At 39.0% G+C, this 25,568-nt stretch overlaps 10 protein-coding genes and 1 non-coding gene across 11 annotated transcripts; 5 read left to right on the forward strand and 6 right to left on the reverse strand.

Moving 5' to 3' along the window:
- Positions 1–133: 133 nt before the first annotated feature.
- On the reverse strand, positions 134–1,738 carry TNA1 (Tna1p; the record flags this gene model as incomplete). The annotated part of the gene is made up of 1 exon (XM_056226066.1): positions 134–1,738. One exon carries the CDS (start codon positions 1,736–1,738, stop codon positions 134–136), a length of 1,605 nt encoding a protein of 534 aa, XP_056079821.1.
- A 1,668-nt stretch (positions 1,739–3,406) lies between these two features.
- On the forward strand, positions 3,407–6,508 carry RAD2 (ssDNA endodeoxyribonuclease RAD2; the record flags this gene model as incomplete). The annotated part of the gene is made up of 1 exon (XM_056226067.1): positions 3,407–6,508. The coding sequence occupies one exon, from the start codon at positions 3,407–3,409 to the stop codon at positions 6,506–6,508; it is 3,102 nt and encodes a 1,033-aa protein (XP_056079822.1).
- Positions 6,509–6,899: 391 nt separating this feature from the next.
- Positions 6,900–8,000, forward strand: MTM1 (Mtm1p; the record flags this gene model as incomplete). The annotated part of the gene is made up of 1 exon (XM_056226068.1): positions 6,900–8,000. One exon carries the CDS (start codon positions 6,900–6,902, stop codon positions 7,998–8,000), a length of 1,101 nt encoding a protein of 366 aa, XP_056079823.1.
- A 1,421-nt stretch (positions 8,001–9,421) lies between these two features.
- Smki_16.trna1T lies at positions 9,422–9,493 on the reverse strand. The gene has a single exon. It is a non-coding gene; the product is annotated as a tRNA-Thr (tRNA).
- Positions 9,494–9,746: 253 nt separating this feature from the next.
- Positions 9,747–11,186, forward strand: COQ6 (putative N,N-dimethylaniline monooxygenase COQ6; the record flags this gene model as incomplete). The annotated part of the gene is made up of 1 exon (XM_056226069.1): positions 9,747–11,186. The coding sequence occupies one exon, from the start codon at positions 9,747–9,749 to the stop codon at positions 11,184–11,186; it is 1,440 nt and encodes a 479-aa protein (XP_056079824.1).
- Positions 11,187–11,460: 274 nt separating this feature from the next.
- ENO1 (phosphopyruvate hydratase ENO1) lies at positions 11,461–12,774 on the reverse strand (the record flags this gene model as incomplete). The annotated part of the gene is made up of 1 exon (XM_056226070.1): positions 11,461–12,774. The coding sequence occupies one exon, from the start codon at positions 12,772–12,774 to the stop codon at positions 11,461–11,463; it is 1,314 nt and encodes a 437-aa protein (XP_056079825.1).
- A 1,699-nt stretch (positions 12,775–14,473) lies between these two features.
- On the forward strand, positions 14,474–15,256 carry PUP2 (proteasome core particle subunit alpha 5; the record flags this gene model as incomplete). The annotated part of the gene is made up of 1 exon (XM_056226071.1): positions 14,474–15,256. The coding sequence occupies one exon, from the start codon at positions 14,474–14,476 to the stop codon at positions 15,254–15,256; it is 783 nt and encodes a 260-aa protein (XP_056079826.1).
- Positions 15,257–15,429: 173 nt separating this feature from the next.
- GCN5 (histone acetyltransferase GCN5) lies at positions 15,430–16,749 on the reverse strand (the record flags this gene model as incomplete). The annotated part of the gene is made up of 1 exon (XM_056226072.1): positions 15,430–16,749. One exon carries the CDS (start codon positions 16,747–16,749, stop codon positions 15,430–15,432), a length of 1,320 nt encoding a protein of 439 aa, XP_056079827.1.
- Positions 16,750–17,375: 626 nt separating this feature from the next.
- On the reverse strand, positions 17,376–17,975 carry NOP19 (Nop19p; the record flags this gene model as incomplete). The annotated part of the gene is made up of 1 exon (XM_056226073.1): positions 17,376–17,975. One exon carries the CDS (start codon positions 17,973–17,975, stop codon positions 17,376–17,378), a length of 600 nt encoding a protein of 199 aa, XP_056079828.1.
- Positions 17,976–20,082: 2,107 nt separating this feature from the next.
- Positions 20,083–22,431, forward strand: RIE1 (Rie1p; the record flags this gene model as incomplete). Its single annotated transcript, XM_056226074.1, has 1 exon — positions 20,083–22,431. The coding sequence occupies one exon, from the start codon at positions 20,083–20,085 to the stop codon at positions 22,429–22,431; it is 2,349 nt and encodes a 782-aa protein (XP_056079829.1).
- Positions 22,432–24,139: 1,708 nt separating this feature from the next.
- On the reverse strand, positions 24,140–25,501 carry MGA1 (Mga1p; the record flags this gene model as incomplete). The annotated part of the gene is made up of 1 exon (XM_056226076.1): positions 24,140–25,501. The coding sequence occupies one exon, from the start codon at positions 25,499–25,501 to the stop codon at positions 24,140–24,142; it is 1,362 nt and encodes a 453-aa protein (XP_056079830.1).
- Between the last annotated feature and the right edge of the window lie 67 nt (positions 25,502–25,568).

The following is a 25,568-nucleotide window of genomic DNA, read 5'->3' on the forward strand; positions in this document are numbered from 1 at the left end:
AAAAAAAAAGAAAAAATTAGAAGCTCGTAAGAAAGGGGTTATGTTGAAGATACTGATATGTATAAAAGAAAATTACAAATTGCAAACACCTCATTACGAGGGGCAAAAAAATATGAGTTGAAGAAAGTCAAATCTAATACATGTATTTAAACTCAGGGTTTTTGTCGCTTAATCTTTCATCGTATGGAATAGGCTCTCCCAATTCGTTACAACGATCGATTATAGCTTTCTTTCTATCATTTTCTCTTTTGTAAAGAAATATCTGTACGATTGTCATAAATATGGAGAAGACTTGGAACGCTAAACTAATGGACAGCCCCTTGATATATCTTGGCTTGTCTTTAGCAACAAAAATTTGTCCAGAGACCAAACCTGAACCAGATCCCATAAATAGATTGATACCTAAAGCGGTGGCTCTCTTGAAGTAGTTACCGGTATTACCACTCAACCACAAACAGTTACAGGCAGCATTAACGTAGATTCCCATACAAAGAATGTAAACCCCAAAGTATCTCACACCATGAACTTCAGAACCAAGGACGATGGCAATACCAATCGAAGTAGTTAAACAAGCACCCAAAATAAATGGAGATCTTAATTTTATGCGATCGGACCAAACAGCACAGACAAAGAACACGATTGCTGTGAGAAAGTAGATGGGGACGGTCATCAATTGAGCTCTAACATTAGTGAACCCCATGCTGGTAATGATGATTGGCAGAAAGACGGTCAGACCAAAAGTAGTTAAATCGATACCAAACAAAGCCACGGCACTGGCCCAAGTTTTGACATCTTTGACCGCCTGCCACACTTGAAACCATTCGAATTTTTCGTCCGGGTTGAAAGTGTTCATTGTCTTGTATCTCTCGGATATGTATTCCTTTTCCTCTCTATTGAAAAACCATGAGTCTTCTAAATTTTTACTCAACCCAAAGGCATAGAATGGGACAAACCCCAAGGAGATACAACCTTCGACAATGTAGATGTATTGCCAAGCTCTTAGAGAGCCACTGATCTTGGAACAACCGTAAGCAATAAGCCCACCAAAGGAGGAAGACAAACAGGCGGCACTAAAGACAAAGGCGAATCTTAAAGCGTACTGTTCTCTTCTATAGCACACGGAAAGATACATGTTAATAGCTGGATAAATCATACCTTCAAAAGCACCCAGCAGTAGTCTGACCACGATCAACTGAGGATAATTCTTTACCCAAGCGGTCCCTAGCGAGATAGCACCAAAACAGGTCAAACAGATACTCATCATTAATGGCGGACCCATGATTTTCAGGAGATTGGTACCAATGGGGTCAAAAAGAACATACGTCGCAAAAAAAACAGTGACACATGTATTGTATTGCGTCCCCACAAGGTTAATATCCTTGGATAGACCTGCAACTTCTGCGTTACCAATATTCGATTTATCCAAGTTGGAAAGGAAATACAGTAACCCCATAAGCGGGATTAAATAAATGTCCATTTTGCGCAGGACACGCTTCTCCATTGGATGAGAAGGAGATGGAATACCATCATCGTCCGTGGTCGTGGCCATGATTTCTCGTTCGGTGGCCAGTTCTGACTTTTTTTCATGGTTGCGATTGTGCAAGCTAGCCTCATGGCCTTCATCTTCTTGGAACGTGACCTCTGTAGGTCTTTCGTCTGATCCATCGTTGGTGGGTGACATGAAAAGCACATCATCCACCAAATGTTTAGGTGACTCCATAGTGAATTTGTTGCTCATCTATATGTAATGACAATAGTTCAATGCTCGAAAGTGAAGAACTATTTCTTTTTTTTTTATATAAGCCTTCTGCGCAGTCGTTTTTTTTTCAGTCGCTGTCTCACGGGGGAAAATAGTATGAGAAAAAGGCGGCGAAGAGGGGGAGCTATGATATTTGTACGACTTTTAGGACGGTAAATATAGACGTAAGCTTATATTTTGGTTAAGGATCCAATGCTTTGACTATTTAATCAAAATATAAAACAAAAAAAATTCTTAAGCAATAATCAAGATGCACTGCCCAGTGAAAATATATCGAATAAAAAAGCAGCTCAAAGAAAGAAAGATCATGGTTTATATACTTTAGGACTTTTTTAATATAACCGGAGATGCGACAGATATCTTGGGGTGTATGGATGAGCTCAAAACAATGCCAACAAGATACGTCGCGAGGGTTTCGACGGTTTGTAACATTGTTTCCATGTGTGACGCATGGGATTCTACGGTAGATCCCGAATGTGCCCGGCTGTGATTGATAACTACTATTGCGAGTAATACGCGATCGGGCGTCCGCTGTTGTTTTGCTGGTGCGACCGCTTCTTCGCAGAGAATGGGTTACTTGTTAAAAGGAGACATACAGGGAAAAACCAACAGAATACGAGCAGAAAACTAGAAAATAAAAAAATAGAAAAAAAACAAGAAAAAGCAAAAGGAAAATTAGTAGAAGCCGGCGATGGCTGCAGCATCCACATGGAGGCCACTATGACAGAGAGGAGAAGCACCCAGACAAGTGCCAGGCACTTTGGTTCATTTAGCGTCTGATAACACCAACACCAGTACGATAGTAAAAATTATGATTATGATTATGATTATGATTATGATAATAATAATAATAATAATAATAATACATATAAAATAAAATAATAAACAAGTGGCACACCCCGACTCTGCAACCGGTACGGGAAGCACGCGCTCTCCCTATGTGTTGTACTGGCCATTCTACGAAACCAGTACCGTATATATGCGTATATTTCTGCTTTTACCGTGTCGTCCATATTTCGTTCTCTTTGACCAACACGGGAACGTTGTGCGGAATTAATTTGAAATCGACTTTTTCTATGGAGTTTTCTCTATCTGCCCCCAAGTTTCACAAAATTAGTGCGCGGGGTGGATGGGTGCGTCACACCATTTACTGACACCTGCTCCCATAAGTAGCGATGTATTATGTGGGAAGGAAGAACATACTATACAGAGAGAAACTGTGGTTGATTTTTTAGTGCAGATACCACTGAAGAGAATTACGAAACGGGACCCGTTCCCCCAAAAAAAAGATGATCAAGAGGATAAAACGGAAAAGCCATGGCTTTAGTAGTTTCTATCGCGAAAGATGTCGCATTTTGAGCAGTATTGCATATGCAAACGATTCGCCCTTATGGTCGATATTGGTGCCGGGTTTGGGAAAGTAATGGTGTGCTGAAAATGGTATGTTCTGTCTTTTTCCTTTTGTCTGAGCCATTCGAACTCTACCGGGAGCATTTGAAGGGAGAACCAAGGGTTGGAAAAAAAAGAAAAGGTGGCGGGCGCAGATAGAGATTATAAAGGGATTGAAAAACTGTATGTAAATCATTGAAGGTTCTCCACGTCATCTCATGTTGAATCGCGTGGTCAGGAAAAGGCCAAAGTAGACAGATGGGTGTTCATTCATTTTGGGATATTGCAGGTCCCACGGCAAGACCCGTGAGGCTGGAATCCCTGGAAGATAAGAGAATGGCAGTCGATGCGTCCATTTGGATATACCAGTTTTTGAAAGCTGTGCGGGACCAAGAAGGGAATGCTGTGAAAAATTCACACATCACTGGCTTTTTCAGAAGAATTTGTAAGCTGCTGTACTTTGGTATAAGGCCGGTGTTCGTGTTTGACGGTGGTGTGCCCGTGTTGAAGAGAGAAACTATACGGCAAAGGAAAGAACGAAGACAAGGGAAGCGAGACAATGCGAAATCTACGGCTAGGAAGCTGCTAGCTTTGCAGATGCAAAACATGTCGGACGGTAGCGCAAAGAAGCTGGCACAGAATGACGGTAGTAGTGTTCAAATCTTCAAACCTCAAGACGAGTGGGATTTGCCTGATATACCAGGATTCAAGTACGATAAGGAAGATGCCAGAGTTGATTCTACCAAGACTTTCGAGAAGCTTATGAATTCGATAGACGGCGATGGATTGGAAGACATTGATTTGGACGCCATAAATCCAGCATCGGCTGAATTTGAGGAGCTGCCTAAGGCGACACAGTATTTGATATTATCATCGTTGAGGCTGAAATCTAGACTGAGAATGGGGTACTCGAAGGAACAGTTGGAAACCATTTTCCCCAATAGCATGGATTTCTCGAAATTCCAAATAGATATGGTCAAAAGAAGAAATTTTTTCACCCAAAAATTAATCAACACCACTGGGTTTCAGGACGGTGGGGCGTCTAAGCTAAACCAGGAGGTGATTAATAGGATATCTGGACAAAAAAATAAAGAGTACAGGTTGACGAAGACGGATAATGGATGGATCCTTGGGCTAGGGTCGAACGACGGTTCTGAAGCCCAGAAGGCAATCGTGATAGACGATGGAGAGTCTGGTGCCCTGGTAAAACAATTGAATAGTAACGCTGTAGACGGCGACATACTCCAGTGGGATGACTTTCAAGAGGGCGCTTTTAGAATACTACGAGACAAGCCCTCTGACATGGCAACCACTCCGCAGAAGAGAAGCAATCGATCGGAGGATGAGGGGGCGAATTCAGATGAATACGCGTGGGAAGAAGTAGATCTTAAACCCAAGAATGACACGTTGATAGAAGATTTTTCGCTGAAGGCTGCAAGGTTACCTTACATGGACCAATCTGTTAATAGTGTGGGCAGTAAATCGTTTCTGGATAAAAGATATGATCAGGCATCGCCCATCAAAAATACTCCAACAACCAAAATCAACAGGATTAATGTGGACGATGACGATGACGAGGATTACTTAAAACAAATTGAAGAAATTGAAATGATGGAATCCGTGCAACGTTCTAAGATGGAAAAAAATTCTGAATCGGTTGATAAACCAAAACTCGCTCAACCTACCATGTCCAATGCTGAACGATCACGTCCGCCGATAGTACAGTATGGATCACTTGGAGCTCAGCCGGACTGTAAGCAACTACATCATGTGACAAATTTGAACAGTAAATCTGGCTCAGTCATTGAAATGAATGGCAAAACAACAATTTCTGAGTTTAAACCACCATCTGTGGCGGAGGATAAAGGTGCCGCATTAACAGAAGGAGAGCAAAATTTAAATTTTATCTCTCAGAAGATACCGCAATTTGATTTCAACAACAAAAAATCTCTACTTTTTCAAAATGATACCAATAATAAAGCGACCCAAGAGAAGACGAAAGAGAAGCCTCCGGTTCCAGAAATGCCGAGTTGGTTCTCTTCTGCCGATTCCCAACGACCATATAACCCTTATAGCACCACCAATTTTGTGGAAGATAAAAATACTGGGAACGAACAAGAAAGTGAAGCTGGAACAACCACAAACAGGAACAGCTATGAACTTCTCACTGGCTTGAATGCCATCGAAATGCTAGAAAAAGAAACTGGAACCGAAGAGAATTCACTTGACGCAAAAAATGACGATGACTTAGAGCTCTTATCAGATGAAGTATATGAGGACGTTCCCACCAAATCTCAAATCGAGAATGAAGTAGAGGACAGTGGTGATGGAAAAGAGGAATCTTCGAATAATGGGCACCGGAAGCCCCTTGCTTTTGATTACGACTTCTCTGAAGATGAAGAGGATAACATAGTAGAGAACATGATAAAGGAGCAACAAGAATTCGATACATTCAAGAAAACAACATTAGTGCCTTCTGGTGGAAGAAATGTTGCTGATAGTGCCTTTCTGGAGGACGAGTTGTTCGAGCAACAGATGAAGGATAAAAGGGATTCTGATGAAGTAACTATGGATATGATCAAAGAAGTGCAAGAATTATTATCCAGATTTGGCATCCCCTATATCACAGCGCCTATGGAAGCTGAAGCACAGTGTGCAGAGCTCTTGCAGCTGAAACTTGTTGATGGCGTAATTACCGATGATAGTGATGTTTTTTTATTTGGTGGTACAAAGATTTACAAAAATATGTTCCACGAAAAGAACTATGTCGAGTTTTACGATGCTGAATCTATTTTAAGGTCGTTAGGTTTAGATAGAAAGAACATGATCGAATTGGCACAGCTTTTAGGGAGTGATTACACAAATGGATTGAAGGGCATGGGTCCCGTTTCAAGTATCGAAGTCATTGCGGAATTTGGAAACTTGAAGAATTTTAAAGACTGGTACAATAATGGACAGTTTGATAAACGCAAACAAGAAACGGAAACTAAATTCGAAAAAGACCTGAGGAAGAAGCTGGTAAATAATGAAGTTATCTTGGACGACGATTTCCCAAGTGTCATGGTTTATGACGCATACATGAGACCAGAAGTGGATCATGATACCACACCATTTGTTTGGGGATCGCCAGATCTGGACATGCTACGATCATTCATGAAGCATCAGTTAGGTTGGCCATACGAAAAGTCGGACGAAATTCTTATTCCTTTGATTAGAGATGTTAACAATCGTAAAAAGAAAGGGAAGCAGAAAAGGATTAACGACTTCTTTCCAAGTGAATACATATCTGATGGTAAGAAGCTCAGTACAAGTAAGAGGGTTACAACTGCAACAGGTAAACTGAAGAAAAGAAAGCTGTAACCCAGTTTTGCGTTTCCTTCTTTCATCATATATTATGTATGGTTTACTTTTTATAGAATATCACCTTTCTTTTCTGCACGTTAATATTGGTAACTGATGTAGCAACAGTAATAAATATAGGGTTGTTGGCTGTATTTGCGCTGGACATGTTTGATACATGGGCACCCACCCAAACCCGCGCAACGTTATTTTTCGCCTTGTTTGAAGATCTCTGAATAGCGATGAGAGAACAAAACACATTCAGTCATCTTTGCATATTTTTGGAAAACTACCGCTCTGGAATTGGGTGCAGTACTCCCACTTTTGCTTCAGTGTATATAGAAAAATTGTATGAGCTAAACGTATAAGTTATCGTAAAGGAAGGTTAACAGCAAGGGCAGATTAATACGATATGAGTGATCGCAATACTAGTAATAGACTAACCTTAAAAGAACGAATGTTAAGTGCTGGTACAGGATCACTACTCACCTCTTTGATCTTAACACCGATGGATGTCGTGAGAATACGACTACAACAACAGCAGATGATTCCCGACTGTTCATGCGATGGGGCACCCGAGTTATCCAGCGCCGTTGGTTCAGGATCAAAACTTAAGACGTTGACCGATGTCAGAGGGCAAAACTTAAACAACGGGAAAATATTTTGGGAGAGTGCGTGTTTTCAAGAATTACACTGTAAAAACTCTTCGCTGAAGTTCAATGGCACTCTGGAAGCATTTACGAAAATTGCCAACGTTGAAGGTATAACGAGTTTATGGAGGGGTATTTCTTTAACTCTACTGATGGCTATCCCCGCTAATATGGTCTACTTTAGTGGATATGAATACATAAGGGATATCTCCCCCATTGCTTCGACGTACCCGACGTTGAATCCCCTCTTTTGTGGAGCAATTGCGAGAGTATTTGCAGCAACAAGTGTTGCACCCTTAGAACTAGTAAAAACTAAGCTGCAAAGTATACCGAGGTCATCAAGGTCCACGAAAACATGGATGATGGTTAAGGATTTGTTGAACGAGACGAGGCAAGAAATGAAAATGGTAGGTCCTTCTAGGGCTCTTTTTAAAGGTTTAGAGATCACTCTGTGGAGAGACGTTCCTTTCAGTGCAATATACTGGAGTTCGTATGAACTCTGCAAGGAGAAACTATGGCTGGATTCTAGTCGATATACATCGCAGAATTCCAACTGGATTCATTTCATAAACAGTTTTGCCAGCGGTTGCATAAGTGGGATAGTAGCAGCTATTTGCACACACCCCTTTGATGTCGGTAAAACGAGATGGCAAATATCCATGATGAACAATAATGACCCGAAGGGTAGCAACAGGTCTAGGAATATGTTTAAGTTTCTAGAGACCATATGGCGTAAGGAAGGTTTTGCTGCTCTTTATACGGGCCTCGCCGCCAGAGTGATTAAGATAGCGCCAAGTTGCGCTATTATGATTTCTAGTTATGAGATCTCCAAAAGAATATTTGGAAAGAAATTGCATCAGTAAACTAAGGCTTGTACATAGAGGTATATAATAACCGAAAAGAAGCATATATATATAATTAATTTTTGAAACAGTTCAAGAAAGGAGGATAACTTGTACTCACCACGTTACAAGCGGATACATTTGAAACTCCTTGAGCTTGATATGTGGAGGAAGAAATATTACCTCCGTGCCTGGTCCAACTGAGGTGAATACCTTTGTCTACCGGCAAATGGGCAGAAGCACATTCAGGCAAAACTCGAAAGTATGAGCTCCAAAAAAATCATGTTGTGCTTGTAAAAGATTTACTGGCAGTTCTTCAGATCTATAGCAGTCTTAAAAGCTAACGCAGTAGAGAAGGCTGGAGTGGGATACCGTAGGTTGCAGAAAGAGCAATAGATCTTCTCCAGCCTGATTGAGCCTTAGTAACAGCAGAAGCGAAAAAATTGTTGAATAGCAAATTCTCCAAATCTGGATCGTCCCTATAGCCTTCGTAATTTCTGCCAAAAATACAGACCTGATGATAAAGCCGCCTCTCAACATTAGAGCAATAGCGGGATTGTTTAACTTCCAGCCGTATGATCTAGTAGCTTTGCGGATTAGCATAAAACCCTGAGCATATGAAATAATTTTTAAGCATATAGCGTTTGTTCCAAATCGTACACAAATTCATTTCTGTCATTAATTGCATTCTTTGGCACCGTTGGTCCCGCCAATAGTTTGGAAACTCTTCTATGTTCGTCCTTTATCGCTGATAAACAGCTTCATTAAAGTCACTGGCATACCTAGATCCAATGCCTTGATGGCAGTCCACTTACCAGTACCCTTTTAACCCACAACATCCATTATTTTTTCCACCAATGAGTTATCGTCGACATCATTAAATTCTAGAACGTCTCTCCTAATTTAAATCAAAAAGAAATCTAAGACGCCAGTGTTCCATTTTCCAAACACTTCACTGTTCTCCTTGTCGGCAAACTGGAAAATTCTTTTCATGATATCGTAGGCCTCGCAAATCAACTGCATATCACCATACTCGATACCATTATGTACCATCTTTACATAATGACCAGATCCTGCGAATCCTACCCATTCGCAACATGGTTCCCGATCTGATTTCGCAGCAATAGATTGAAAGATGTCTTGATATATGGCTAGACTTCTTCGTTCATGAGTGCTTCTACACGCTTGGGTGGGCGTGTAACTTCATGAAACGTTTGTTTATATACGTATTACCATGATTTCAGCAATGATCTTTGAAGAGAAAGTAAATAGGGCTCAAGATAACCTTCGTGAGTGAAACCTCATTGATGAAGAACTATTTTTCGGAGGCATTATTAATCAAGTACTGAAAACATTCAATTTGTGACGTCCTTTCTATTTTCTTAATCGAAAAACGGTGCCAAAAAAAAGGAATTCCTCAGTCGTTTTTATTTGTCAAAAAATGCCACCTGTCAGAATTGAACTAACGACCTTTGCATTACAAGTGCAACGCTCTACCACTAAGCTAAGGAGGCATGTTTTCAAGTTAGGAAAAAACAAATTTAAATAAGTCCGATCAAAGTGTTAAAGCTATTGTTTTCTTTTCTTTTTTGATTATTTTTATTTTTTCCTTTACAGAAGAAACACGCAGACCTTAAACGGTTCTTGAAAAAATATCCCTTCTAGAGTTTATGGGCACTAAAGGGAGCATAAATACCTGTTACAATATTTCTTTTAATTTACTGGCTCATATTGGTGTTATAGTGAACCTGTATTTGATACAAAGGCATGCTTTTCTCGAAAATTATGCTTACTCGGCGGATTTTGATGAGAGGTTTGGCAACAGCTAAATCATCAACTCCGACGTTGACAGATGTATTAATAGTTGGTGGGGGACCTGCTGGATTAACTTTAGCTGCATCGATCAAGAATTCTCCTCAACTAAAGGGCTTGAAGACGACATTAGTGGATATGGTGGACTTAAAGGATAAACTATCTAATTTTTATAATTCACCCCCAGATTATTTTACAAATAGAGTTGTCAGTGTTACACCTAGATCTATACATTTCTTAGAAAATAACGCTGGTGCCACATTAATGCACGACAGAATCCAAAGCTATGATGGGCTCTATGTCACGGATGGTTGTTCTAAGGCTACTTTGGACCTGGCAAGGGATTCTATGCTTTGTATGATTGAAATTATAAATATACAGGCTTCTTTATACAATAGGATTTCCCAATATGACCCAAAGAAAGACTCGATTGATATTATCGATAATACCAAAGTGGTTAACATCAGACACAGTGACCCTAATGACCCATTATCCTGGCCTTTGATCACTCTTTCAAATGGTGAAGTGTACAAGACGAGATTATTAGTGGGTGCAGATGGATTCAATTCTCCTACTAGGAGATTTTCTCAGATCCAATCAAGAGGTTGGATGTATAATGCCTATGGTGTTGTGGCTAGTATGAAGTTAGAATATCCACCATTTAAATTAAGAGGATGGCAAAGGTTTTTACCAACTGGACCCATTGCACATTTGCCTATGCCTGAGGATAATGCAACTCTTGTTTGGAGTTCGTCTGAACGATTATCGAGACTTCTTTTATCATTACCTCCAGAATCATTTACTGCACTTATCAACGCAGCCTTTGTCCTGGAGGACGCCGATATGAACTACTATTATCGTACATTGGAAGATGGTTCTATGGACACAAATAAATTGATTGAAGACATCAAATTCCGGACTGAGGAAATATACGCTACTTTGAAGGATGATTCTGAAGTTGATGAAAAGTACCCACCAAAAGTGGTCAGTATAATAGACAAGACAAGAGCACGTTTTCCCTTAAAATTAACTCATGCAGATCGTTATTGTACAGATAGAATTGCTCTTGTTGGTGATGCAGCACATACCACACACCCTCTCGCTGGACAAGGGTTGAACATGGGACAGACAGACGTTCACGGGTTAGTATATGCATTAGAAAAGGCGGTGGAAAGGGGTCTAGACATTGGATCTTCGTTGAGTTTAGAACCTTTTTGGGCAGAGAGATATCCATCCAACAACGTTTTATTAGGAATGGCGGATAAACTATTTAAGTTATATCACACGAGTTTTCCACCTGTGGTGGCCTTAAGAACACTTGGCCTGAATTTGACTAACAAGATTAGCCCAATCAAAAATGTCATTATTGACACACTGGGTGGAAATGAAAAGTAAGGAGCATGTAAATAATAGTAAGTTAGTTCTTCTTTATCTGCTATTTATGCAAGTTATACATGGTGACGAAGAGAAGAAAAAACATATATGCAAGACAACAAGGAGGATAAAAAGAAATGGGTGTTTTTAACATAAATGAAAAATGCTTGTTTGCAACCCTATTTAGATTCATAAAACATTCGTGACTATAAGAATGGATAAACTAAACTATTCTAAGAAAATGAAATAAATGACAAAAAACAATTCGTTTTTTTTGAAAGCTTGATCAAAAGCTCTATAATTTGTCACCGTGGTGGAAGTTTTCACCAGCGAAAACAGCGTTGTCACCTAATTCTTCTTCGATTCTCAACAATTGGTTCAATTTAGCCAATCTTTCGGATCTAGCTGGAGCACCAGTCTTGATTTGACCAGTTCTCAAACCAACAACTAAGTCAGCGATGAAAGTGTCTTCAGTTTCACCAGATCTGTGGGAAACCATAACACCCCAACCAGCAGCGAAAGAGTCTTGAGCAGCCTTGATGGATTCAGACAAGGTACCAATTTGGTTAACCTTCAACAACAAAGCATCGGCAGCCTTCTTTTCGATAGCGGTAGCAATTCTCTTTGGGTTGGTGACAGTCAAGTCATCAGCAACGATTTGGATACCAGCGGTCTTGAAGAAGTGAGACCAAGCTTCCCAGTCATCTTCAGCAAATGGATCTTCGATGGAGACAATTGGGTATCTCTTCATCAAGGAGTGGTACAAGTCAGCCAATTGGGGACCGGTTAACCACTTGGATTTGTCAGAGTTTGGATTCTTGAAGTCCAAGTCGTACTTACCGTCTTTGAAGAATTCAGAGGAAGCACAGTCCAAACCGATCTTGACCTTACCGTCATGACCAGCAGCCTTGATAGCGTCAACAATCAAGTCCAAAGCTTCTTCAGCAGTTTGAATGTTTGGAGCAACACCACCTTCGTCACCGACGTTACCGGCAGAGGCACCGTATCTCTTCTTGGTCAAAGACTTCAAGTTGTGGTAAACTTCGGAACCAATTCTCAAAGCTTCAGCGAAGGTCTTAGCACCAGTTGGAGCAATCATGAATTCTTGTAAGGCCAAAGCACCACCAGCGTGGGAACCACCGTTCAAAACGTTCAAGAATGGAACTGGCAAAACGTATGGAGAAGTCTTAGACTTGGATAAGTCAGCCAAGTGCTTATACAATGGAACGTTCTTTTCAGCAGCGGCAGCTCTAGAAGCAGCCAAGGAAACACCCAAGATGGCGTTAGCACCCAACTTGGACTTGTTGGCGGTACCGTCCAAAGAAATCAAGAAGTCATCGACGGCCTTTTGGTCCTTAACATCAATGTTAGCCTTGACGAAAGCTGGAGCAATGACATCGTTGACGTTCTTGACAGCGTGCAAAACACCCTTACCCAACCACTTGGATTTGTCACCATCTCTCATTTCCAAAGCTTCATGGACACCAGTAGAGGCACCAGATGGAACAATGGATCTGAAAACACCTTTTTCGGTGGTTAATTCGACTTCGACGGTTGGGTTACCACGGGAGTCGTAGACGGATCTAGCGTAAACTTTAGAGACAGCCATTTTGATTTAGTGTTTGTGTGTTGATAAGCAGTTGCTTGGTGTTCTTCTAAATAATATTTCTAAGGGGAAATACGTGAAAGATAGCAAGAGAGAGAAGAAAGAAAATCTAATTGTATAATATTGGGATTTGCAAAACCTATTTATATGTTGAATATACGGAGATCGTGTTCTAGAAAAGGCCACAGTTTCCGGGGAAGAGGCCTACCTTGTGGTGGCTAAGAATCACGAAGAGCTCTTGACTTGCAGGGTAGGCTAGCTCAAATTAGGCGAGGTCACAAGATTTCCATACAGTCTTGACCTTGAGACGTTGCTACTTGAGATTTGCATGCTGCAAGTCTCATGCTGCAAGTCTCATGCCGCAAAATAAAAGAAGACCGCTCAGGTAATCGCTCAATTAGTGGACGTTATCAGGGGGGGGGGGAAAGGAAGTGATTTTTGTTAACAAAGGGAAGATCACCCCTATCGAGAGGTGTGTGGGTGTACTCTAGTGGAAGCTCGAAAATCAGTTGACCCGGCCAGAAGCGGTATTTTTTTCTTTTTCTCATTTATTTCAGTGGCTTTGGCGTCACTAATAATGAATGTCTGGCAGTTCCGCGGTAATGCGACAATTTGTGACATACACATTACAACCCCACCACCACGACCATCGCACGTGCTGCCGTCTATGGATGTGCTTCTCTTATTGTCCCGCTTCACAGCCCATGCATGTAGCAACGAGCGAATTCAGGTTACCACTGAACTAATACGTTGTTGCTACGTTTGACACGCTTTAACACTCACAGCATCTGACTAGTGGTAATGTAGACGGCTTCGATGCAGAAAGTCGCTCAAATTCATTCAAATTTTTCGGTGGACTCCGCGGCGTATATCAGTTTTTGCAATACGGTAGCATAATCTCCTATGGTTCTTCAAAGTCGTTGTTCTTCAGAAAATAATTGTCAATTCTAGAATCAAAGCAAAACGCGGAACAGTTTATTTTCTTATTTTTGTTATAGGGCTATGCGTCGCATGTCGTTTTGTTTCTGAAATACAAACAATATGGATAGGAGAGTCCTTTTTTTTAGCATGATGACATTATAGCTCTATTTACGTCTATGTTATGTATTAAGGTGTATACTCTATTTTTGTCAATTATGTATGCTTTCATAATGCATCTAGGTTAAGAAACTACTTGTTTGCCGAGAAGACTCAAAGGCATCGTCTTTGTACAACACAACCTCCGGATCAGTATGAATAATAATCGAGGCTTTATTGAAGTCAGTCTTATTTCGTTTCAAAATAAAAGTTTTCTTACTCTCACTATTTTCTTATTTTTCCTGCTCGAAGAAATATCCAACATCAAAAAATGTAGCAAAACATGAATAATTCGCAATACAATGTAGTTCAAAGAAAGAAAAAGAAACAAACCTTTGAGAGCACTCCAACAAAGACGGGAAGAAATATTGAAGAAGAGTCGAAATGAATAGGTTCAATTTTTGTTCCGTGAATGTCTAAATTTGTGGAGACATTAAAATAACTAGTGTCAAACCACATGATCACTATATACGAAACCATATATGAAATTTGAGTATAGAGGGTCATTGTAAACTGCAACCGGTGGCAAAAGAAGAGCCTGCCAAATCGAATCAGAGAGCAATAATCAAACAGAATACAAGTCCATAGGAACCTAAATTCCAATTATACAAAATAACTAGAAGGGATGTTTTTAACTAGAAGTGAATATGATCGTGGTGTAAGCACATTTTCTCCAGAAGGTAGATTATTTCAAGTTGAATACTCATTGGAAGCCATTAAATTAGGATCTACAGCAATTGGTATTGCCACGAAAGAAGGTGTTGTACTAGGTGTAGAAAAACGTGCCACTTCTCCATTATTAGAATCAGATTCCATTGAGAAAATTGTGGAGATTGATCGTCACATTGGTTGTGCAATGAGTGGGCTTACAGCAGATGCTCGTTCCATGATTGAACATGCGCGTACTGCCGCAGTAACACATAATCTATACTACGATGAAGACATCAATGTTGAATCTTTAACGCAATCGGTCTGTGATCTCGCTTTAAGGTTCGGTGAAGGTGCGTCCGGTGAAGAAAGGCTAATGTCTAGACCATTTGGGGTTGCCTTATTGATTGCTGGTCATGATGCAGATGATGGATATCAACTTTTCCACGCAGAGCCATCCGGAACTTTTTACCGTTACAATGCTAAAGCCATTGGTTCCGGTTCTGAAGGTGCCCAGGCAGAATTATTGAACGAGTGGCATTCTTCCTTAACTTTAAAAGAAGCTGAGCTTCTTATTTTAAAAATCTTAAAGCAAGTGATGGAAGAAAAACTTGATGAAAACAATGCGCAATTGAGCTGCATAACAAAGCAAGACGGGTTCAAAATATATGACGACAAAAAGACTGCTGAATTAATAAAGGAGTTGAAAGAGAAAGAGGCTGCAGAAAGTCCAGAAGAAGCGGATGTTGAAATGTCATAAATATAGTTACATAAAGGTATATATACAAACGTCACACGAACAGAGAAGAGAAAATATCTAATTAATGCAAGAAATGTAGCGGGATACTAACAACAGATTGCATAGGCCCTCCTTATTGTGCACCGATGTTCTTTTATGAACAATTAGTAGCGGAAAAAAAATTCCTTCAGCTCTTAATCAATCAGGTGCGAATATTCAGGTATTTCTTTTACTTTATTGTTGAAAAACTTCTCTAACCTATTAGCATACTTATAATACGATGTATTTTCACCATTGTACATTCGACAATTGTTGAACACCAATCTAGCATCATATATGAAATCTTCCATTTTTTGATATTTGTTGTTTTCTAGTTTTATTTCCATGGTACTCAAGTCCATTGGCTCTTTGATAAAATCATAGTAATCGGGCACTTCCTCTTTATTAACGGGCTGTAAGAAAGGCCAGGCTGCTGCATGATTTTGTAACTCTGTGAGTATGTTTTGTATTGCTGCATCATGAGGGCCACGTTTTGGACGTTGCGCCAACGCATCCATTTCAGGAGTCCAACCGGCTTCTTTCAAACCAGGAATAGTCATTGGATCAATTGGTTTGATATTTTTCAAGTCTCTGAATTGCTCTAATCCAGGCCTTATAATATGTGACTTCGAAATCGTCCTTATTTTTCTTCGTAGAGCCGCTTCCTGTAATAACAGGATCTTACCTGCGTCCAAATATCGTATCCTTGGTAACATAGAGCATTGCATCAACGTACCACCTTCATAATCTTTAATATACCCCATCCATATACTTTTATCTAATGTGATTTCTTTGGTGAAACCTTGCTTTTTGAAATAACCAATGGCGTAATTATCTGCATATGTCAAGAAGTATTTTATGTTGGAAGTATTTCTAACATAGTCTTTGAGATGATTCATTAAATGCGCACCATAACCGCGAACTTGCTCTGTCGAACTAATGGCACAGAAGACAATTTCTGCAAATTCTCTTTTATCGAAAGGTCGATATGTTATACCACCTACAACAGTTAAGGGCTTTCTAATGACAGCCATGGAAAGATGGCTTCGGTCGTAGACTAATCTGGCAATATATTCCTTGGGCATCTTCGGTAATTGCTTTTGAAAAATGTTTTTTAGTCCTGTGAGAACCATCATATTTTCTTTAGTATTATCATTATTTACTACCCTAAACTCGATTTTCCCTTCGTTTTCCTCGACAACACTGGGTCTCTCTTTAAATGTGTATTCAACACCATCAAATTCAAATTTGACAATTCCTTTTTCAACATCTGTGATCACTTCAGATCCTCCAATTCTTTCTGTTTCCTTTTCAAACCCCCCTCTTTCCTCCTTATTGGTACTTTCTGGTTCGTTCGTTCTTGCCTCTTCAGATTGTGTTCCTTCCAGCTTGTTTTCTAATTTTACCCGTTTAACTTCGGGATCCGTCGTAGCTTCATCCAAATGATCCTTTTCAGTATGATGTTTTGTGACCATCTAATGTAGAATGTGAGAATAAGTTAACTGAAGACTTCTTGGGCGGTGCGCGATTTGCTCTATATCAATTTTTATACTTTCTTCATGCTTAATTAACTGCTACCGTACTATGTTTATCTGAGTTTGAAAATTCCATATCCGTATAAAATGATAAATATATGCTGAGAAAAATAATAAAATCATTAAAGAAGTATCATAGTATTCATTATATAATTTGCACAACTACCCTTAAAATTGTTTGATATGTTGCGTAGTCAAACTACTTGAAAATATGTATTTACATATTGGCGCAGGTTAAATTCTTTTCCCTCTCACCCATCACATTTTTTATTGCCTTTTGCCCTACTCTGGAGCAAATGACAAGAGTTTAGAAAATACGCATAACTGCAGTAACTCAAGTTACACTGAGAAAACCATAAGTTATCTGCAGTCATCTGCAGTTTAAAAATCTCATTCATCCTCATTTGGCGACTGGCTACCTGGCCTTTATTGTGATATGCAAATGGGCTCTGGTTAAAAGTTTGAATAAGAACTCATTTGCTCTCAAACAAAATTCATTGAGTTCTACATAATGTAACATGGAAGGGTAAGAAGCATGGAACAATACTTATCAAGAATATTGATAATCATTTCCGACCCTTCTTTTTCTTATCAAAAAGTAAACCGAATGTTTTCTTTGTAGATTTTTGCGGCATTCTCCCTGTACCTCCATCATCTTCATCACTAAAATTATACGAATTTGAAACGTCGCTTCTGGTTAATCCTTGTTTTTTCCTTAATTCTTCCCTCTCACCTTTCCTCATTTTTCTTTTCAGTGCAACCATGGCTTTAGTATCGTCTTTGGCTATTCTGTACATGTTATTTCTCTGTAAGCCCTGGTCATTTCGTTTTTTTTTCTTTGCCAACGAAGTTACTTTTTTGTCACCCTCAACAAATTCACCAATAGTATGTATATCTTCTTTAGTGGAAACGTCATCTTGTGTGCGAAAGTGAAGGCCAGACCCAATCTGCAAAACGGGTAGTTCGAAGAATGCCTTTTTACCATCTTCCAACTTCCTGTAGCCCTCTAGTTGTTTGTTACGTTCTGAGTCACTACGAACTTTGTCTTCATCAGTTTTCTCTGACTCTTTCAGCCATTCTAAAACAGTAACCGTATTATTACTAAAAGTTGATTGAAGTTTGGCTTGCAAATTGAGCCTCTCTTGTAATTCTTTGGCCCTACTCATTTCAAACACTTCAAAACAAAAGATCTAATGCAATATTTTATTCTAACCGAGGATCGGGATCTCAGAAAACAGATAAGACAGTTATTTCACGATGCTATTACATTTTTGATATTTTTTATACATTAGTTTTCCAGTCTCATCGCTGAGATTTTCCCGCGCCACAGAACAAATGCAAGCCGTCAAGAAGAGACCGCACCTACTATGACTAGTTCCAAATGCCTTGGAACCACGCTTAAGCGTGCAATCATTATTGGCTTACCAAAAATTAAAATGAACTGATTGTGAGTAAGGGCGACGTTAACAAGAGCCTAAAAATTATCACAGTAGAGACGATCTTTAAGAAAACAGCACGGCCCTTCGCTTATTGGGACTCTTTACTGATTTACACAAGGATTTTTGGGAAGTATTAATTCTTGCCTCGCTTTACGTTTACTCAACAATAATGTCACACAATGAAGTAATTACAGACGCTTGCGTCGTGAAATGTTTTCACATTGTTTTTCAGTGGAAGAGACTTTGCAGCCCTTAATTCTTTGTAAAGCCTCTTCCCTTCGTTTGTAAGCTCCCTCTAAATATGGGAACAATTTCTAGAAAGAGGCAACTTGAGATCGTTATGAATGGAAACTATTTTATAGTATTGCTATTTTTCCTATCTTTAGATATCGTAAACAATAGACTGAAATTAATATTTTCCCTGCTTTCTATATTTTCGTATCTGGACGTGTTGTTTTTTCCTTTAAAGTAGTCACTAATTTCTTCGGCGGTTAAACGAAGAGGTATATCATCAGTGTCACCTTTAGTAAACAAAAAAACTCTGTTCACATATTCTATTTTATTACTTCGAAAGGGGCACCGATTATAGTGTGTTTTATGTTCGCATACTTAATAATCATTAACGAACAAGAAGGGCGGCTATTTATATGAGCCATTCCCACTCACGTAACCCACATGTCCCTCCACAATTACACATACTGGTGCTACCGTGTGCCATTGAAAATCACACACATTGCTGCAATGTCATACACGCAATGGTATATCTCGCTTTAGTGGCTTGTTCTTTAAAGCGCAAGACTTCATCCGGTAGAATAAGAGGAACTACAGTGGCTTTGAAGGTAATGAATTAATAAGGATGTTTGCATATGTTTAAACGTTCTAGAAATGTTGAAAAATTCCGAGAAACTAACGCAAAACCGGGTAGTTAGAACTACGTTCTATCTAAGGACATATTTGTAGAGGTAATTATTCGCGTTCTGCTACTGTTAGCCAGTAGGAATTTAAAAAACAAAAGAAAAGAAACAAGAAAAACTAGCCTTATCCGGAGGGAAATATAATCATATGTGAATACATGGATCTCTGTGCTTGCATAGTTGTTCCGGTCCATCCTATTTCATGATTCAGATATTTTCCATAGCAAGAGGTACTTGAATTCCCGAATCTACGCACGCCTGTTGCCCCGATAGAAGAGAAAAACACCGCAACTCTTTGTTACGGAGTAAGGAACCGAAAGTTATCTAATCATGTACGGGGCTACATTTTACATAATCTCTAGAGTATTCTAGAGGATTGATGATTAATATCCTGTTCTATATAGCTAATTCTCATAGAACGGGATCAACCAGTTTACATCGTCGGTATACAGCTGCGAGTGGTGGTTCCCGCTAATCCGATTACTAGCCGAAGACGTAACATCGGCACTTGATTCAATTTATGTCCTTCCCGGGAATGCTGACCAAAAGGCAAAAAATCAGTCGGAGATACCCTATTGGGCGGAATTTGGTAGATCTCTTTCCGTGCATAAGGCCTGCCGTTAGTCGTTATTTCACGTTAACATTTTCTTGGCCACTGCGCTATATATATATCAAGCACAGTAGAGAAAGTTCCCTTAAAAACTTGATACGTAAACAATACTTGAAGAGTATCCTTTGATTTAACCATTATACTTTCTGGTTTGTTCAGTGGTTTCGAAAAGGGTGACTTGATAAAAAAATAGCATAGATTCTCCATTATAAGGTCTCCAGATTAGGATCTCAAGTGAAAATTTCAAGTTTTATTCCATTTAAGTTACGTTAGTTGGAAATATATATAAATCACACCATAAATTTCAAAAATGATTGTTGCAGAAGAATCATTGGATGAAGTAATATCTAGCGGCCCTGAGGATACAGAGATTTGCAGCCAGCAAACGACTGTGAGTGCAGAAGGTGGGGAGCAATCCCTAAAAAACGAAAGGAAAACTTCGACTGGTTTACAGCTGGAACAACTGGCCAATACGAATTTATTGACAATAAGAATAAAATGGCAGCAACAAGAAGAAAATGAGCGCTACAACTCTCGGATAAGTGATCAAATAATGGACACAATACAGCAGTATAAAGGTGTTTCTGTTAACAATTCTGATACAGAGGCATATGAATTCCTACCAGATGTAAAGAGGTTGCAGATTCTAGAACAAAGTAAAGATGTTTATCTTTATGAACATGGAAGTCAAGAATATGGGAAATCATATCAAGATAACGAAAAAGAAGATGATTGGAAATATGATACTGTTTTACAAGCACAATTTAAACACCCGAACTCACTAGAAAACGCATGCGTAGGTATTTCAGAACTACTTAAAAATGAACTGAATGGGCAATATATTGATAAATGGTCTATAGGTGCAAACAAGCATGCATTGACCTATCCCGGAAATATTTTTGTCGGGGGAATTGCAAAGAGCCTATCCATTGGTGAACTAAGTTTTTTGTTCTCAAAATATGGAACAATACTATCGATGAAGTTGATATATGATAGAACGAAAGGCGAGCCTAATGGATATGGTTTCATTTCTTACCCATTAGGTTCTCAAGCCTCACTGTGCATCAAGGAACTCAACGGTAGGGTGGTAAATGGATCTACGCTATTTATCAACTATCACGTTGAGCGAAAAGAGAGGGAAAGAATTCACTGGGATCACGTCAAGGAAAACAATAATGACGATAATTTCAGGTGCCTCTTTATAGGCAACTTGCCTTATAATAATCCCGACAAAGTAGAAACGTTGATTACACCTAAGGAAATTATAGAAGTAATCAAGAAAGAGCTGTCAAAAAAACTTCCAGACTTTGATATCATTTCGTATTACTTCCCGAAGAGAAGTAACACAAGGAGTAGTAGTTCCGTAAGCTTCAATGATGAAGGGTCTATAGATTCGAATAAACTATCCAACAATACAAATGGACCTGCTCAAGATGAAGAAATGTTGAAGGGTTATGGTTTCATCAAGCTCATCAACCACGAACAAGCCTTAGCAGTGATTGAGACATTCAATGGATTTATGTGGCACGGCCATCGACTCGTTGTCAATAAGGCAGTTCAACATAAGGTTTATAACAATCATGGTAACCACGATAGGCAGTCCTCTGTCGGTAACCATAACGATATGGAAGCCTTGGAATTTGCCAGTAACTCGATGTATGATTACAATAATTACACATATGATAGATACTACTTCAACAATAACAATAACAAGAACGGGAATAGTAATGATACCTCAAATATACCCTATTTTGATTCTGTAAGGTCAACTCCAGTAGCAGAGAAAATGGATCTCTTTTATCCTCAAAGAGAATCCTTTAGTGAGGGACGTGGACAACGTGTACCTAGATTCATGGGAAACAAATATGACATGTACCAGTATCCATCGGCTTCTTACAGCTTACCTATACCAATGAGTAACCAGCAGGAATCAAACTTATATGTCAAGCACATCCCTCTTTCTTGGACAGATGAAGATCTGTACGATTTTTATAAGACTTTTGGTGAGATAATCAGCGTTAAGGTCATTACTGTGGGCGGTAGTAAGAATAAGTACCGCCAACAATCGAACGATAGCTCTTCGGATAGTGACCTACCGGTAGGTTCATCGAGGGGTTATGGTTTTGTTTCTTTTGAAAGCCCACTGGATGCAGCCAAGGCAATTTTGAATACAGACGGGTATCAGGTAAGCAAGGAACAAGTTTTATCGGTCTCTTTCGCCCAAAAACGTGGTAATTTGTCTTCAAGTGATGATGAGTACCAATCTCAAACCGATAGCTTATCGAAACGTCAAAGTTCTCAATCACACAATGACTATCAAAAAATTTATCCAGCGAAGTATAATAAGAAATTCATAAATGCCCTCATGAGCCAGAACCACTCGCAACAGCAAGTCCCGAGAGAAAATTACTTTATGCCGCTACAATACCCTAGCAGCAATACTAAGTCTATGAACAATTACAGCTTGATGAGCGCAAACCAAAATAGCCCTAATTGGATGATGCCAATGTTCCCATCATTCGGGTTTATTCCGCAAGTGCCGCCAGTACCTTACATGATTCCTCCACAAAATTCTACAGCAAATCATATTCCTATAATGGCAAACGGTAGCAATGAAGAGGAAGAATTCTCAAATGGTGATTATTCCATGGATTACTAAAATCCATAAACTTGATGGATTTTTTCTGTCTTCTTTCTTCTTCACGTATTAGTTTCTTTTCTATATTTCCATTTATCTCGTCCGTACTTTTTTACTGCTTTTATTTTATCTTTTCCATTTATTTGAGGTCTCATAGACTTGGTCGGCATTGGTACATTTTCTTATTGTTATACAATTTCTTAAACTAAAATCATCCCGCATTCATTTCCAGTGCTCAGAGAGCTATATAAATTCGCATGATCACTAATATTGGAAAGAAATCACTACTCAAAAATATGTCTTTCACGTACAAGCTTAATTTTGCTTTCGAGGCACGCAACTGCTTTTTGAAATATAACCATCCGTCTTTAACAGTTCCTTGCTATATTCAATAGTGAATGGAAAAACCGTAGTAGAAACTGACCTATAATCTGCAAATAGCGTAAGTAGCTACTAAATCCAAAGAATTATTTTAAGGGGCGTGGTTTTAGTACTTCCACTATCATCATAAGTATCACAGCGCTTCCATTATTTAAAACCGATATCTCTTTCAACTTGCACTAGAACGTCGAGCACAAGTCCATGTCAGCATACAGTATCGTTTCAATATATTGCCTACACTAAGAAATATATCGTATTTCCATAAAAAAATTAAATTAAATTAAATTAAATCAGTCAGTGAGTATAATTAATCAATCGCCTCCCTGGCTGAAACGGTAAGGTTCTCGGGAAGCCGAGACAAACAAATAAAATGATCCTAAAAACAACTTTATAACAAGTATTAAAACTACGTAAGTTGATACAGTAGGCAATGATAGTCTAGCGTTCGCACTTCACTTGCCTTTTTCTTTTCTCTAACCTATTTTCGGCTCTTCTGCAGTTATTTTTTCTCTCCAATCCTAATACGGAAAACTGAAGAAATTACATCTTGCTCAATGTACTCTCCGAACACGTCTAAATGAATTATATAATCTTAAAACCTTAAATGCGACACGGATAACCTAAAAACTTTTTCGGAAAAACACTAAGAGACAACATGAATATGTAACGCTTCCAATCATGTTATATGCCTATAAAGCACGGAAAGAACGTCGTGAGGGACAAAACTAGGCATTATTATGTAGGCAAGAAGAATCAAGAGGCAACTGTTAAGTATTCTTATAGTAGGAGGAAATAGAGAAAAAAGAAAAGGAGTGAAGTGTTTGCATAAAAGAAAAGTACGTGGCCACAAAGTCCTCAGTGTGCCTATAAAAGTATAATTTAATTACGTTTATTAAACTTTGCTCCTTCTTTCAAAAGTCGTGAGCGCGTGAGTAGAAAAATTTACAAAGCGAAGGACAAACGAAGATTAGGTAGGTTGAAATTATTGTTTTACTTTTTCCTTTTTCTGTTGGAATGTTAGGCGGATCCTTGCTAAAGATCTGCTGTAGTTTCCCATCTTTGAAATTTAGAGTTTTTTCAAAGAGGAGAAGTTGTAGAACAAGTAGAGCGGGATAGAAAATAGCCATAATTTACCTTAAAGTCGTCTTTATAAAAATTTCTGCCATCAAGTACAGCCTTTAATTCTTTTTCTTTCTGTTTCTTAAACATAAACATTCTTCTCACTTGTATCTAGTTATGCAAAATTATAGAGAATGCCTTATTATTCCCTGCATACGCCGAATCTTCGTTAGTGTTTGCAGTAAGAACAATCTTTACAGATGGACGCGAAATGTCAAAGCGAATAACTTTAGTACGATGCTGGTTTATTGGAGGATTCACTCTTTGTTATTATAGGCATACTCTTGGGCGTGATGCTTGAGGTCAAGGGAGTTAAGATGGATGATGTATTTGTAGTTTCTTGCAAGGGTAAAACAGGTGTCTTAACGGATTGTATGGATGTCCATTTATTTTCCAGTTGTGCGATTTCCTCCTTAGAATTCTGTAATAAGGATAAACTTGTTCGAAGGTCTTTATTTAAAGCATCATTAGTTTTAGTTATATTTTCGTCTTGTTGCGAGTCGTTAATATGCCTCTCTATTAAATCAGTAATTGTTGATAGAGAATTTTTTAATGTTTGTATATGGTTATCTAAAGCTTGCCTTTCACTAGTATCGTTCTTTTTAGGTAGTGTTACATTATTATTACAAACTCCTAAGGCAGGTGAATTAGAAGCAGAATTGGAAAGAGAGTTCATCATCGAGGAGAATGGAGTAGAAAAAGAGGAATATGGCGCAATTGTAGAAAGAGGTTGCTGCTGTTGGACAAAAGTTCCCGGGTGATATGGCATGGGATAATTAGCGATTGGCAAGGAAGTTGCCTTTAAATCGTCGGCCGAGGATAGCGTTCGTGACTTCTTCATCGGAGGACCTGATAATGCTGATGAAGGAATTACCTGTTGCGGTTGTTGAGGCTGCATTACACCATCCTGGGTGGAAAATTGATTAGGATAATCGTAAGAGTTCATCATCCTTGCAGAGATGCTTTGCCTTCGCATTATGTTGACGGTGGGTTGTTGAGGAGGCAGTGAAGATATGAGATAGGGACCATTATTCTGTTGCTGCTGCTGTAAATTTATATGCGGAGGACCTTGCGATAATGAGTAATGATGCGCAGTAGCACCCATAAACATGCTTTGAGGTTCCCTTGAGGAAGCAAGAACGGATTGTTGAGGAAGAACATTTAGTCTTGAAGCATCAACATAACTAACAGAAATTGGTGACAGAATATTTTTTCTTTTACCATCTTTCCCTACACCAGTGCTTTTCCTTTGAATTTTATTCAAAACACCGGCATTGGCCTCTTTGAAGAAGAACCCCGATGGATGAGTGAATTTCCATTCAACAAGTTCTTTCACGTTGCCATTATTGGTAGATACCTGGTCAGGAGAAGGATGTGATAGTTTGTGAAACCCGTACATGTGCAATTGACGAACAAAACTATTAACATTTCCATGCTTAAAATAACGTTTCAGAACATGCGTGCTAAAGTTAGGGTCGTATGGCTTCAAAAAAAATACCATATTATCTGTCGGAGACCAGTATATCCATTTGTTCACTTCCGGTTCCAGAAGAATTGAGTGGAGTTGGTGGACGAAAGTTTTAGGCTGCATGTGGCCACCGGTTCTCTAGGTTATTATGTTTTATGGAAGGATGATATTCGAAGATAGGGGTTACGGT

The sequence above is a fragment of the Saccharomyces mikatae genome, assembly GCF_947241705.1.
Source record: "Saccharomyces mikatae IFO 1815 strain IFO1815 genome assembly, chromosome: 16".
In the NCBI taxonomy this organism is placed as follows: domain Eukaryota; kingdom Fungi; phylum Ascomycota; class Saccharomycetes; order Saccharomycetales; family Saccharomycetaceae; genus Saccharomyces; species Saccharomyces mikatae.